Raw genomic sequence first — 15852 nt, forward strand, 5'->3', positions numbered from 1 at the left:
TGGGGAGATTACGCTGGCAGATCCCGGTGGACCCCAGGTGATGAAAACTGTTGTCGTAAGAGGGAGACTTGTCTGCACAAGAGGAGAAGGTGGTGTGATGGGGGAGTGACACGCTTCGAAGGTCGAGGAAACATCCACAGGCCAAGCTTCTAAAAAGGTGAGGAAACAGACTCTCCCCCCGAGAGCCTCCAGAAGGAGCCGGCCCTGCCAATGACCTGGCTTCAGCCGGTAAGACTGATTTCGGACTTCTGACCTCCAGAACGGCAAGCTAGCAAGTTGCTGCTGTGTTTAATAATTAAGTAAACGGGTAAGGAACATAACGATAGATGCACATGTGTGCCCGCAGGTAAGTGTAAGAGCCCCACGACGATGACACACAACCCCAGTCAGGCCAACGGGCAATAAAAGAGAAACACGGGGCAAGCGGCCTTAGCCAGGCTCCGCAGAGAAAGGCCCTCAGGCACAGAGACCAGCGGCTCCCATCTCAGCTTTTTAGGCTGCAAGGAGGGTATCATTTGCCAAAAATCTGACTCTGCTCCCTGACTGAGACGTTTCCCCAGATGGATCTGTTAACACTGCTCTCTACCTTGCCAAACACTCAATGTGGTAACTGTACACGGACTTGGAATGGAAGCTTCCTTTGCTAATAGATAAAGTTGTAATGGCATTTCTTTTCCTTTTTTTTTTCTTCCGGTAATGCCACTTGGAATACAGTGATGATCTCTCAGCTGACAGAAGCTTCTCAAACCCAGCTGCTGAATGGAGAAGCCACAGCCGCCCTCCTGTACGACACACCGGACAGAAAAACTGAAGGCAGTCAGCAGACCTTATACTGAGAAATGCAAAAAGGGTTGAGATTCATCCTTACGGCCATTGGTGGCTACCACAGTAGACTCTCTCCGTTTGAAAGAGATTATTTTCACGCTCCTGCTTCGTGCGATCACAAGGAAAACAGCTTCCAGAATGGAGATGTTACTGGAAAATTTGCTAATGTTCCACAAGCCAAGAGCACCCAGTTCACTCTCCCCGTGTACATCTGTATTCGCTCGGCACTGCGAACAGAGGTGAGAAAGGGCCTGGGCAACTGAAGTAGAAGGCAACCAGAAAATGAGCTGTGCAAGAGCCAGCAACATTTTCACCTATGGAAACTCAGCACGACTGCAGCCTGGGGCCACTTCTGCCTCCGCAGAGATGCCCTTCTTGTTACCCCAGGTTTCCGCTCCTGAGGAGCTGGCCAGCGGCACAGCCTGTCAGCCCCGGGTGGGACAGCATCCGTTAATATTTCCTAGTCGGACTTCCCTGGTGGTCCAGTGGTTGGGACTCCACGCTTCCACTGCAGGGGACACGGGTTCGATCCCTGGTCGGGGAACTAAGATCCCGCATGCCACGTGGTGTGGCCAAAAAACACAACAAAAAATTTCCTAGTCATCACCACCAAATCGAGGGCCCAAGGCTCAGCAAAGGTACTTGAAGTCTGGTTACCTTTCTGAACCCTGGGGAAGATATTTGCTGATACCTCTCAGCGAGTCCTAACAAAAAAAGATCAAGAGATCCTATTGTATTCCATACGTCATGGAATTAAATCACTCTCCTTCCTCCTCCATCTTCCAAACCTGAAGCCTCGTCCTGTAGGACAGCCTTTTCTGACAAGCGTTGGGTGATTTTTTTCCCCCAACTGCAAGCAACCACATAAAGTCTACTGGACTCTTCACTACTGCATGTGCATGCTGTTTTATTTTATCCTGACAAAAGAGTGGGTGACAGCACCCCAGTGTTCACTGCAGCACCATTTACAACAGCCAAGACATGGAAGCAACCTAAATGTCCATCGACAGAGGAATGGATAAAGAAAATGTGGTACATATACACAATGGAATGTTACTCAGCCACAGAAGAATGAAATAATGCCATTTGCAGCAACACAGACGCAACTAGAGATTATCATACAAAGTGAAGTCAGAGAAAGACAAATGTCATAGGATATCACTTACATGTGGAATCTAAAAATGGTACAAATGAACTGATTTACAAAACAGAAATAGAGTCACAGATGCAGAAAACTTATGGTTACCAAAGGCGAAAGGGGCGGGGATAAATTAGGAGATCGGGATTGACATATACACACTACTACACATAGAACAGACAACTAATAAGGACCTACTGTATAGCACACGGAACTCTACTCAATATTCTGTAGTAACCTATATGGGAAAAGAATCTAAAAAAGAATAGATATATGTATATGTGTAAGTATAACTGATTCCCTTTGCTGTACACCTGAAACACAACGTTGTAAATCAGCTATACTCCAATATCAAATAAACAAATAAAGAGTGGGTGACAAAGTATGAGTGTCTTTATTTTACAGATGAGGAAAGGGAGGCTCGAGATAGCTAAGTGACAGGCCTTAGGTCACAAAAGGCCACCTGACTCGCAGCCAATTCTCCTCCTAACATGTTCCCGTGGCCTCCAATAAAACCCATCATACCTTCTGAAGTGCTGATAAAATTCTATTCACACACTGAGATGTTCTTTGGTAGTCTCAAGCGAATGGGACAGCTAAGCTGGACATTTATACTTAATATTCCACGCAGTCCTGTAAACCATCACAAACTCAAGTGAACCAGAGCTCTGATGCCAGACTTTTGGAATAAAGATGTTACTATGACGCATTTCACTTAAGGTTTAATAGTTTTCCTTCCTTTTCTCCCCCAAGTTTAATAGATCTTTTTTTCCTCCTTGACTGCAAGAAAAATAACCTTTTTTTTTCCTTTCTTTCTTTCACTTGATTCTTTTTCCTGGATGCAGCTACCATCTGACCTCCAACCAAAAAATATCTAAAATGTTTCCTTTCATACCAAAGACAAGTAGACGCCTGAAACAGTTATTGAGAAAGGTCGTTTTAGGACAAACTCGCAGATATGACGGCAGCCTTTTGAGGATCCAAGAACCAGGAAGCCAGGAAAATACCAAACTAATGTCAGTAACTTGATCGTCTTGCCTCCCATTCCCGAAATGACTACAGTTTACTAACTGCCTGCGGTGCGTGGCAGACAATTCCCTGGGCGCTCTGGAGTTCCCGTCTTTAACAACTGCGCAGGGACTTCCCTGGTGGTGCAGTAGTTAAGAATCTGCCTGCCAATACAGGGGACACAGGTTCGAGCCCTGGTCCGGGAAGATCCCACGTGCCGCGGAGCAACGAAGCCCATGCGCCACAACTACTGAGCCTGCGAGCCATGACTACTGAGCCCACGTGCCACAACTACTGAAGCCCACACGCCTAGAGCCCGTGCTCCACAAAAGAAGCCACTGCGATGAGAAGCCCGCTCACCGCAATGAACGAAGAGTAGCACCCGTTCGCTGCAACTAGAGAAAGCCCGCTTAGAGCAATAAAGACCCAACACAGGCAAAAATAAATAATATTTTTTTAAAATTTTTTAAATAAAAAAGTATTTACAAAAATAAATATTTTTAAAAAATTTTTAATAAAAAAGTATATAAAAAACTGTGCAAAGTACAAATAGTGTCCATGTTTCATAGATGCAAAACAAGTGCTCAGAGAAGGAAAGTAACTGGGCCCAAGTCACTCGATGAGTTGTGGTGGGGCCAGGTGTGGAAACTAGGTCACGTCTGCTTCCTGAGTCCTGATCCCTTCCCCTGCACCCTGCTGCCTCTCCAGATAGAAACTACCTATCAAGCTTTCCCCTGTCAGCAGAGCTATTTTCAGCAGTGGTACAATTTCGCCACGCGGGAGCCAGGCTCATCAAATGAGATAATGCAGAGAAAAGCTCTGAAGAGGGGTTACTACCATTAATAGAAGATCTGGGGGGAAATCTGCAAAACCCAAAGAACTGATTGACGCCTACTGCATTATCTTGGGACTCAGCCTCCATCGTAAGCTGGCCAATTTTGAGTTTCCTGGGGTGCTCCCTCCTTAAATGCAGGTATGAAGCAGCGGTGCCCATGATTTGTAGCTGGTGTAAGAGATAAGATATAGACTTAGAAGTTTTTAGTGAAGCAGACTGGGGAGCGAGGCCAACTTTCTTCTCACGAATTGCCTCTGGGTCACAAGATTGAATGTGTACTTAAAGTAATAGACACTTTGAGATAAATTAACTTCTGAGACAAAGGGACATTTTGAAAATTAAATCTTGCCACATGAATCAGGCAATCAATTAGCAATCGATACGTATCCAATAGTTACGCATGTAAGACGGAAAGGCGAGTCATAGAAGAATAAATACAAACGGCCAAACATCGAAGAGCTGATCAATCTAATCATCAGAGACATGCAAATTTAAGGGATACCGTTTAAAAAATGCTAAATGCCAAGACTGGCAAGGATGCAGGGCAAAGGGGCGTTTCAATTGGTACAAGCTTCCAGGGGTGTGGTTTGACAAAACAAACCAAGATTTTAAGATGAGGAAACAAATGCCCTGACTCAGCAATTCCAGTTCCAGAAAATAAAACTACAGAATAGTCACGAATGGGTACAAACATTTAATTACAAAATGTTCACCTCCATGCCATGGCTATCATAAAGCTGAAATCCACCCAAATGTGCTACAGAGGGAGAATGGTTGGAACCATACAAGGCTATGCAACCACTTAAGCTGTTGTAGAATATTCTACGACAGGCAAACATGCTCATAACCACAGTTACATAGAAAAATCACAATAAAAGGGAAGGGGAAAATGCTGAGAATCATATATGCTATATACTGACAGTTAATTCTGGTTGGCAATAATTTGGGGTGGTTTTTTTTCCTTATCTGCATTTATGTTTCTTTTTATTTTTCTGCATTTTCTAAGTTTTCCATAAGGAATACATGTTTTATAACAATAAATAATTCTAGCCTAACACCTGGAATTTATGTGAGTTTGACAAATGCCAGCTTCCATTCCCCGTAATTCTTTCCCCAAACTTATTTTAAAGTAACACCAAAGGGGAATTCCAGAGAGAAAGTGTCCGTGTACTAATCCACGATCACCCAGCAGTTCAGAGATCACATCAGCCTTGCCCCTCCCAACAGGCACCACACTCAGCACACAGCCTGGCCCAGAGCAGGCTTTCCGAGATTCATTAAGATAAATTTGTTGATTTCAGACAGACTGGCTGAGCTGCTTGGGAAGAGCTTGGGCAGAACTGAGCACTATTCCTTGGAACAAGGCAGCAGCAAGGGGAAGGGAGGGCCCCGGGCATGGAGTCTGAAGTTCTCTGCTCTAGTTCTGTAGGCACCCACCGCTCAAGAGCTGTGTGGCCTCGGGCAAGTTACCTCGCCTCTCTGTGCTTTCACCCTAACTGGAGGTCGGGGTACCTGTGAGCACTGTGGCGAGAATTAAATAAAACAACAGGTACAGGATATTCGTGAATTCTAGAAAGCTATCAATATGAGACAAGATTAGAGCGATCAATAAATAGTAATCTGGAATAATTAAGGACATTTCAGAGGTAAGGGTGAAAATGAAAAATATGTTATTCGTTTTAACTTCAGTTTCCATACAACTACACAAGAAAGTTCTTTGATTCTGATTCTGTCCCTCTTTCCAGGGGATCATTTGTTCCAGCGAAAGGCCTGGTTCCACCCACCTTGCTAGTCCTCCCATCCTACCCTCGGGAGGAATATTAAACACACTGGAACGAGTCTCCCACACCCCATCTCACGCACGTCGACACTCTCCACAAACACCCCACGCCCTGCTGGAGCACACTGTCTTAGTTTTCCTTTCAGAGTCTAGGGAGGAGACCTTGACTTGCTTTCAGAGACAGCACCATCTCAACGTGGCTTCTAACAAGAAGGACCCAGAGAGCCAAGCAGCACAGCCTGGTAAACAAGTAACACAGATTTGAAACAATCAGATTCCAGCCCTGTCACACAACTCATTAAACAGGAGGACACTTCCCATTTAGCTCATTCACGGGGGGGGGGGAGGTGCAGATACAGACCAGCCCTTCAAGAAATGCAGTGTTACATATTAAGCCAAAGGAAGATCATAAATTCAGGCAAGAAACCCTGATGTTTGGAATTTACTTTTGATCAATGTATCGGAGACTTAATTTAAGAGATCTTTGCAAGAAGGCCCTTCTACTGACACCCCCCCCCCCACCCCCGGCCCACGACGTTATTCTGGAAAAGGCTGAGGACTCGAATCTGAACATTTTGTGTATATACGGCAGAAAATTAAGAAAGGACGTGGGCTGTGTCACTGTAAATGAGCGATGGTCAAGGGGGTTCCAACAGTTGGCACGCCTTTCATTACCAAGTCTGGAATAATTCCCACAATAGCCATCTAGTTTTAACCATCTTTACTGGATAGACAAAGACCACATCTGTAAACGAACGAGCAAACTATTTTCACTCTGGTGAAGGAGTTTTTGCACTGTTACAAAAGTATATTCACAGTGCTTGCTGGCTCTTTCATTTTAAAGAGAGAAAAAAATTGTTGAGAAAAAGAATATATAATACATAAAAGTATGTAATAAGGTGTATTCATTTTGTCCCCATTTTAAAATAAGGAGTTTTATACAGCCAAAACGGTTTTCCTTTTCTGGGCCAAATTTCTGTTTGAAAACTGAAGCATACAAATTACTGGGTTGCCTCAAACTTTGGTTATAAAGCCAAAATGAAAACTGCCCTCCTTAAGATCTTGTACGTGCAGATACTGGCTGTTTGCTTCATATTAAGTATTTGGTTTAATATGGCCTCTTAGTTAAGAAACATACACTAAGCCCAAAAAGACACATTCTTTTCTATTACAAAAACATATCATTATTAAACAATCTAATTACAATAAGTTATATAACACTGGGTAGGTTGGGGGGGGCAGAGGAACGCTATGTTCTAAGAAAAAACTGTAAGATCACCAAGGCCTTCTAAATGAACCTTAAACAGAGGCATTAATATTTAAATATAACAATTTCCACTTAGAAAAAGAAAAATCACATTATTGATAGGCCAGCACACCCAAAACCAATAATGTCATGAAAACACATGCCCTTGTGTAGTCTGGCAGAACAGGCTGCTCCCTGAATACAATGGACCTTTTTATTAAATGGATCTCTTCATCCTTGGTATTTCATACCAGGGGGAAAAAATGGGACGGGAGGCGGGGGAGGAGGGAGAGAAGGAAGAAAGAAACAAACATGACACTAGTAACGGTCTTCAGTTTGAACTCTTTCACCAAGAAGTACAAGACCTAAAAGATACGTTAGAAAAGTAAAAGGCATTATTTAACAAAAATGAAAGCAAGACCGGCTGAGAGGTAGAAAACTGCATTGAGATGCTACCGCTTTTGTTTAACTGTATCAAAGGGCAACAGAGCCCTCTAGTGGAGGAAAAATATAAATATATACGAAGACTGTTCTCTTTTAGGTAATTTACATAAAATACATAGGACCCTTTCTTTCCTGACAATTGCTATGTCACCGTATTACGTAAAAGCAAAAAACCAAATTTTTAAAATTGGGTATTAAGTAAAATAATTGCCAAATTTTCACACCTGATAAAACACTTGTAATCTCAATTAGGGCAGAAATATTTTTAAATTATGATTTTTGAACCACTTTGGCAATGAATAGCAGCTTGTATGAGTCTCATTTGTATGCTGACACTATAGCAAATAAATTAAAATCTCAATCTACATGCAAGTATGAAATTCAACTGACCTCATGTGACAAAAATGTTTCAGCTGGTATCTAATGAGGTACTCATATTCTTTATATATTATTATATATTACATACTTTTAAAAATAAATTTATTTTATTTATTCATTTTTGGCTGTGTTGGGTCTTCGTTGCTGCACACAGGATTTCTCTAGTTGCGGTGAGCGGGGGCTACTCTTCGTTGCGGTGTGCGGGCTTCTCATTGCGGTGGCTTCTCTTATTGTGGAGCATGGGCACGTGGGCTTCAGTAGTTGTGGCACATGGGCTCTAGAGTGCAGGCTCAGTAGTTGTGGCACACGGGCTTATTTGTTGCTCCACGGCATGTGGGATCTTCCCAGACCAGGGCTCGAACCCGTGTCCCCTGAACTGGCAGGCAGATTCTTAACCACTGCGCCACCAGGGAAGTCCTACATTTTTATTTTTTAACATTTTTATTGGAGTATAATCGCTTTACAATGTTGTGTTAGTTTCTGCTTTATAACAAAGTTAATCAGCTATACATACACATATATTCCCGTATCTCCTCCCTCTTGCATCTCCCTCCCACCCTCCCTATCCCACCTCTCTCGGTGGTCACAAAGCACCGAGCTGATCTCCCTGTGCTACTACATACGTTTTTAAATAAGTTTTTTAGATGTGATTACCAAATTATGAGATGAGGCTCATTAGAATATTTCAATTGATCTTTTCCTTTAGATATACAGCTTCTAAAATACTCTGATCACGTGATTCCCATTTATATTCAATGTCTAAGAATATTTAAATGTAAAAAAGGTTGTTTAATTCATAAGGTACTAATTCTAAATTTTTTTTTTTTTTTTTTTTTTGCGGTACGTGGGCCTCTCACTGCTGTGGCCTCTCCCGTTGCGGAGCACAGGCTCCGGACGCGCAGGCTCAGCGGCCATGGCCCACAGGCACAGCCACTCCGCAGCATGTGGGATCCTCCCAGACCGGGGCACGAACCCCTGTCTCCTGCATTGGCAGGTGGACTCTCAACCACTGCACCACCAGGGAAGCCCCAATTCTCAATTTTTATGTAATATTATTCAAGGACTTTTTCCAGTATTGTCAAAAATCTCAATAGTTTCTCAGAACAAATAATTTCAAAATCATTTTACTTACAATATATGGGTTTATTTTAGCATAAAAGAGAAATGGTCACAAATGCTTTTAAATTAAAATGGGAGTCTGGCAACTTCCCTGGTGACACAGTGGTTAAGAATCCGCCTGCCAATGCAGGGGACATGGGTTCAAGCCCTAGTCCGGGAAGATCCCACATGCCGCAGAACAACTAAGCCCGTGCACCACAACTACCGAGCCTGCACTCTAGAGCCCGCGAGCCACAACTACTGAAGCCCACGCACCTAGAGCCCATGCTCCACAACAAGAGAAGCCACCGCAATGAGAAGCCCATGTACTGCAAGGAAGTGTAGTCCCCGCTCACCGCAACTAGAGAAAGCCCGCGTGCAGCAATGAAGACCCAATGCAGCCAAAAAATAAATAAATTTTTTTTAATTTTTTTTTTAATTTTAGTATATTAACGTATATATGTGGAATCTAGAAAAATGGTACAGGTGAACCGGTTTGCAAGGCAGAAACAGACACAGATGTAGAGACACGAAGGGGGAAAAGCATGAGTTGGGAGACTGGGATTGACATATATACACTAATATGTATAAAATAATAAGAATGTGCTGTATAAAAAAATAACAAAATAAAACCTAAAAAAAAATTTTTTTTAATAGATGGGAGTGTGAATTCCCAAAAGATTATTTAGATTATTTCAGAAAATTTTCCTCTACTTAATGAGCACCAGGTTCTTAAAAAGAAGATAACGGTCAAAATCCCACTAGTTTTAGGGGCTTCCCTGGTGGCGCAGTGGTTGAGAGTCCGCCTGCCGATGCAGGGGCTGCAGGTTCGTGCCGCAGTCCGGGAAGATCCCACATGCCGCGGAGCGGCTGGGCCCGTGAGCCATGGCCGCTGAGCCTGCGCGTCCGGAGCCTGTGCTCCGCAACGGGAGAGGCCACAACAGTGAGAGGCCCATGTACTGCAAAAAAATAATTTAAAAAAAAAAAATCCCACTAGTTTAAGTCTTGTTGACAACCGGAAAGGAAACTGTAATCAGGCATTTCAAGATCCCTAGTGTAATGACCCCATATGAGTAAGTTTTAACCAAGAAAATGACTCTAAGGTGGCCTATGGCCTCGAATTTATGGGATCTTTTGGAATAACTGAGGAAGAAAAGTCAAAGGCATGATTTAGGCTAGAAGGCAAATTTTACTAACACTAGGTGTGGAAAAGAAAACAAAGATCTGAGGGTGGAGAGGAAGAGAGTCTGGTTCATTACTGTCAAAGTGTGGGTTTAAAATGTTAACAATGAATACACTTTTCTACATGAAGAAAAGCACTTCTCTTGTATTACCGTAGAACTGGTAGAATCTACACCAGATATGAATTCATCGCGGTGATGATTTGTAGGATAAAACAATATGGCAACTCCACTTCACACTGTAATTTCAACACACGATTTTGCAAGAAGACCCCAAGCTCTAAAAAACAGGCTCTCTAAGTCAAAACAACCAATTTCAACATTAAACTACAACATTTTGGGATTCCCACATGGAAATCCAATACCTTCATTTTGTTTCAAGAACAAATTTGGGGTTGACTTTGATAGCTTGAGCAAATACTTTTTATATCTCAAAGTATATCAATTTTGGTATATAAGTGTGTGTATAGACGTACACACATTATTAGAATCCCTGTAATGAACCTTAGGGAGGTTTATTATATATAACATAAATACCAATAGAAAATTAAAGTGTCAGTCCCAAAATACATTTTCCTGGTGTATGCTAAGGTGGCCAGCTTGTATATGTTCAGGCAAAAAAACAGTTTTGTTCTTGTTAACGGGCCCTCTGACTCACAAATCGAAACCAGGCCAGGCTATTCCAGATTTCAAGTCACAACATTCGAAACAGCCCAGTGTTATGAAACTTCAAAGGGTCGAAGAAACTTTTCATCCTGACTATACTCGGAGAGGGATTCAAAAACCAAATTTTAACCACTACTGGTTTAAGACTGGAAGTTAGGAAGAAAGCTTTATCATTCATCATTGCCAGTGAACAGGAGACTGAAAATGGCTAAGCTGTGCATACTCGTTAATATTTTTTCAGTGGTTGTTTGACAGAACCTGGATTTCACTCCGTAGGTGCCACGATGATCCATCTGCTCCCTACAACTATCTGCATGATTTCCAACAAACGTCCCCGCTCCCAGGGACAGCGTGCAGGGCAGGCGCTGCCCCATATTTAGGCATTCAGGTAACCCCTCGTGAGAAGGGTCTGGCCTTGGAGGAGCACATGTCAGCTCTCAGATTTGAGAAGGCAGCATTTTGTACTGAGCTATTTATAAGCAGAGCCCAATCCGCTCGATTGACAGGCTGAGTCTAGAGAAGCAGCTATGGGATCTTCCGCAACAGGAAGCCTCCGAGACCCCCTCTCCGGAGACTTCGCGTTAAGGTCCATATTTAATGATCACCATGTTGAAGCCATCTCCATTCGTTTTTTTGTTTTCGTTTTTTACCAAATCAGAGGCATCGAGCCACTAACTCCAGGTCGCCGTGGACACCCGCCCTGCCCCTTCCTGCCCAGCGCTAAGCTGAGCACAAACAGAAATGAACTCCTCCCTCGCCTCTACGGCTTAGCCGTCGGGACCGGGGCTCCCGGCCTCGCGGTCTGCTGGCAGAAGGAAGCTCTGGGTGCACAGGTGACTTCCCCCTGGACACTGAGAGGCTGAGCTCCACCGAGACAGGTCCACAAGCTACAGCGCTCAATCTACACGAAGTTCTTAGGGTTCAGAAGGCTCATTAAACAAAGGTCGATGAGAGAAGAGTGTCATTTCAGAGGCTGCAACATCCTAAGGCCTGCAGCTCCCTAAAGCTGGGGACAGAGGTGAGGCAGGAGGCACAGGCACTGGGGGGGCATCCCCAACAGACACGTATAATGTGTTGCCATCATCTTCCTCGTGGCCTGGGGCATCCGCTTTATCTAAATTTTACCTAACTTGTGGCTGACTCACACAGCCTGCTGGGGTGATCTTATTTTGAAAGGGATTAGACCATCTGAGGCAGGGGTAGGCAAACGTTTTCCATTAAGGGCTAGACAGTAAATATTCTAGGCTGTGCAGGCCACAGGGTCTCTGCCGTATTTATGCAACTCTGCTGGTCACATGAAAACAGCCACAGACAATACGGAAATAAACAGGCGTGGCCATGGTCCAGTAAAACTTTACTTGCAAGATCAGGCGGGAGTCAGATTTAGCCCACGGGCTGTAGTTTGCCGACTCCCCATCTGGACAGCTGAACCCAGTCAACCGCAGTATCTGCCTACAAACTTCCAAGAATGCAAAACGCTTTATTGTGGCATTTCCTCTGAATCCGTCTACCGACCTGCACCACCCTGATCTTTATAAGCTGAATTAATACGCAGGAGTCCCTCCAATTGCCTTCGGAACATAAAATATCCAAAGTTCAAAATACACTTACAGCCGGGGTGAGGGGGGAGAGGTACCCAACATGGACGACAAGAGAGAATCTGCATAGAGGCCACGTCAAAGGGGGCAGTGTCTTGGCACGTCCCTGCCGTCCACCAGGGAAGGCGTCCCCTCTCACCGCCAGAGCGCCCCCTTCACAACAGAGAGCCCCCTCCCAATGGCAAGTCCAACAGAGAGGTGCCTTGCAGGGAATTCAAAAACACGAACAGAAAGCATCACTGGGAACACCGGATTTGTAAACCAACCTTTGTAAAGCCAATTAGGTTACCTGTGTTTTTAGCTGTGGAATCACCACTCTCAAAATAAAGACCGGTGTTTTGTAACAGCCCACTCTGCTCCCAAGAGCACAGACATCCATGAGGCTAAAGACTGGACAGTTCACACGTAGGAACCGGGCTCCCCTGAGCAACAAGAGGAAAAGTGCAGGCCAACACCATTCAAGCTTCAAGAGAAGATGACTCCCGAACGCCGAGGAGTGTTGGGAGTGAAGATGCCTGATTCACTCTGCGCTTAGCTGTTCCATCTGAAAGGGGCAGAAACAGAGTGGTGATAGCGATTTCTAAATTGGCGTGTTTCATAGTTCAGGAGAAGAAATTTATCTGGAAGGCACAGCCTACTTGGACAAGGACACTCTCTAAGGCAGCCGCGTGGGATATAAAAGCTGCCTAAGTGATGACGGCAAAGCCACGGGCTTGCCTTCGGCTCTTTTCTTTAAGCCTGATACCACGGCTGCAGCGCCAGAGCTCTTTGCGAGGATCTGATTGCCTGGAATGCTCGGTCTGATGTTGTTTCAAATATGAAGCAGACAAATCTCCAGCACTCCCCTAGACTCGGGCTTCTCGAGACTGGAGGGGTCACGGGGAGACCAGGCAGAGCTGAAGGCAATGAAGGTTCGAGCTGGGGAAATGGGGATGGGGGGCGCGCTCGGAGACCTTCCCCAGCCTCCCTTCCAGCCTGAGCCGTCCGACTTACCATCACATGTGACTGGACCACGGGCACCTACTTGCAGGGCCCACAAGAAAGATCAGGGACCTCAGGAAGGGGAAGCGGCAGCTGGGAAGAGGCACAGAGCTTGCCTCTGAGAGGTCCGAGGTCCACTCTGACCAACGACACATTTCTTCTCAATGCTTCAGAACCTCATCCTCCCTTCCGACCAGGATGCAATACCCAACTACACATAGCTCTTTGAATATTCTGCACCAGTGCCTTTAGTCCTGGATCATGACGTCATAGGCCTCACGCGGCAAATCTTCAGCAGAGCTTCAGAAGGCCTGCCATCTAACGTCAGACAGGGCCAAGTTTCAACACTTACGCACAAACCATCAGTAGTCACTTATCTTACTAATGAAAGGAACAAACTGTCTAGCCACGAGATTAAGGAATGAGATCTTTTAGTTAATTCTCTGGTTAACTGAGTGTTAAATAAGAAGAGGTATTTTACTTAAGTCCTTATTTTTTCTTAATTATTCTACACTGTCTTGGTCCACACGCTCACGTAACGGTAGTCAACGCCATCAACACAACACACTGTTTCCTGGACGACTGAGGATCCAGCTGTTACTTTTAATATAGCATCATCAGCTTTTCCTATCGATGACAATAGAATGAACCCCGATGTGATTCAGAAAACCGAACTGAACATATTCTGAGCCCAGGATGAGGTCTGAGAGTTGATTTTAAATAAATCCCTTTCATTTAAAAAAAAAAATTCCATATGCTTCTTTGCCTTAATGGACAGGTACAGTCAAAAGTTCCGCTCTGGGACCGTAGCTTGTTAGATTTTCAACCCTGTACTATATAACAATTGATGTATGTCAAGAATGTATGTCACTTCCTATACGTGCCCTGATGATACCAGGGAATGCTTCTCCAAGTTCAAGAAGAGGTCTCCGAAAATGAAGCAAGACAGAGAAAGAAGTGCAGGGGATACACAAACCGGTGAGGAGACAAAGCTGGTGAGAGAGAAGGCCAGTGAGGTGGGGAGCACCATGAAGGGTGAAAAGGAGCGAACTTGCCAGAAGACAGCTGAGCACAATTCCATATTTTGTCTCTGTAAATTAACCTGAGGATGCGTATCCTTACTCAAAGCAGCTGGTTCTCACAGATTCAGACATTCATGTCAATGGACCAAAGCAAAGTAAGAATTAAATCATCTGGACAGTGAACGCAGGAGCATCTGCTTTGCCGCAGCTTCTCTACCAGCCCATGAGGCTAAGGAGAGGACACCCCCGGAGCCCCTCCCTCATGACCGCCACCGCAGTTAAACGCAGGCAACCAAGAGGGCAGCTAATTCTCCGACTCTGCAAAGAAAGAAGATCCTGTTCTCCAAAGAAAATCATATTCTCAGTAACCAACGGACAGCTGCAGTGTCCTTTGTCCCAAAGCCCTGACACACCACTGTTCCCGATATTCCATTACCAGTCAGCGTTGGGCCGAAGAACCCAGGTAACTGGACCATGACCGCACACCACGCAGACCAGGTCAGAAACTCCTAGACAGAGCCAGCTGTCTCTCATCCTGAAGAACCAAAATAGCCACCATCTTCCGCTGAGTGTTCAGCTTTCAGAGAATTCAAGGTCAGCCCTGACACGGCCCTCCTTCCATGGAAACACTGGGACTGAAAAAGGGCCCAGAACTTTAATGACACGATAGCTGAAAAGGCTATAAATACCTTTTAAATTAGAGAACCACCAAACAAAGTTTTCTTATGGTTAGACTAAAGCAGATTTCATCATAGCAGTGACAAAAAAAATAATAATAACAACAACCATCACTGTCAGTTAACAACCTACCTATTCCCGAATTCGCTCCGGTAACCACGACCACTTTGCCACTGAAATCCCGGCCCTGGAGGATTTCCATGGCGGTTGTGCTGCTGTCGTATCTCTGTCTGGTGGTTGGCTTCGTAGGATTATCGTCCACAGTAAATGCCAGTCTTGGGTCCAAGTAGGTAGTTCTTTTATTTATGTGGCTGCAAAGAAAAGGAGAAAGCAGTGAACCTACAGCAGTGAACACAGGCATTTATAATTACAAGATAATCTTATAGTTTAGGCTAGGCAAACCCCATTTTTCATGGACTAAAAAAGGCTTATTCTTAACCCCGGAAAGACCCAGGTCCATTTAATCTATCTTCTGGCCTCCAGAAGGATTATATTCCTGCCTAGAAAGACAGCCGTCGAAGCATTTTCTTCAGAACTGCCCGTAAAATAGGCTGTAACATACAAAGCACTGCCTTGTACCCTCAGATCTCAAACATGGAGTAGGCTTTGGGGTTTTTTTCTTTTAATTCATGTAAATGTGGCTATAAGATCCATCAGGCACTCTTGTCAGTAGATTTCAATTAAATCTCTTATGTGCAAGGGCCTAAGAAGATTGGTAAAGAAGTAGAAAACTCAAAATGATGAAAGACAGTAAATATGAAACCAGCCAACTACTGAAATTCTAATAATTTTCATTATAAGGCTGTACTCACACACTGTAGTTTTGATTTGGAGTTGACTGAAATCTTGTAGAAAGAATATTAAACTATACTGGTAGTATAAACAACATATTAAAATACATCAGTACAACCTGTTCATACAGATGAATAGGCTGCTCCTTACAGAACAGGTTTATTTTTTACATTTTAAATGTG

The 15852-nt window shown here is 44.2% G+C and overlaps 1 protein-coding gene and 1 long non-coding RNA gene across 7 annotated transcripts in view; one reads left to right on the forward strand and one right to left on the reverse strand.

Annotated features, from left to right (window-relative positions):
• The window catches only part of WWOX (WW domain containing oxidoreductase), a 976221-nt gene that overhangs the window by 949674 nt on the left and 10695 nt on the right, over positions 1-15852 (reverse strand). For all 6 annotated transcript variants that reach the window (XM_033406435.2, XM_004280121.4, XM_033406434.2 and 3 more), the window contains exon 4: positions 15011-15189. In XM_033406435.2, the coding sequence (XP_033262326.1) occupies positions 15011-15189 (179 nt within the window). The remainder of the gene's footprint in view (positions 1-15010; positions 15190-15852) is intronic.
• Positions 1-15852, forward strand: part of LOC125962758 (uncharacterized) — a 238612-nt gene that overhangs the window by 1080 nt on the left and 221680 nt on the right. The window lies entirely within an intron of this gene.

Source organism: Orcinus orca, chromosome 20 (genome assembly GCF_937001465.1).
Source record: "Orcinus orca chromosome 20, mOrcOrc1.1, whole genome shotgun sequence".
Lineage (NCBI taxonomy): Eukaryota > Metazoa > Chordata > Mammalia > Artiodactyla > Delphinidae > Orcinus > Orcinus orca.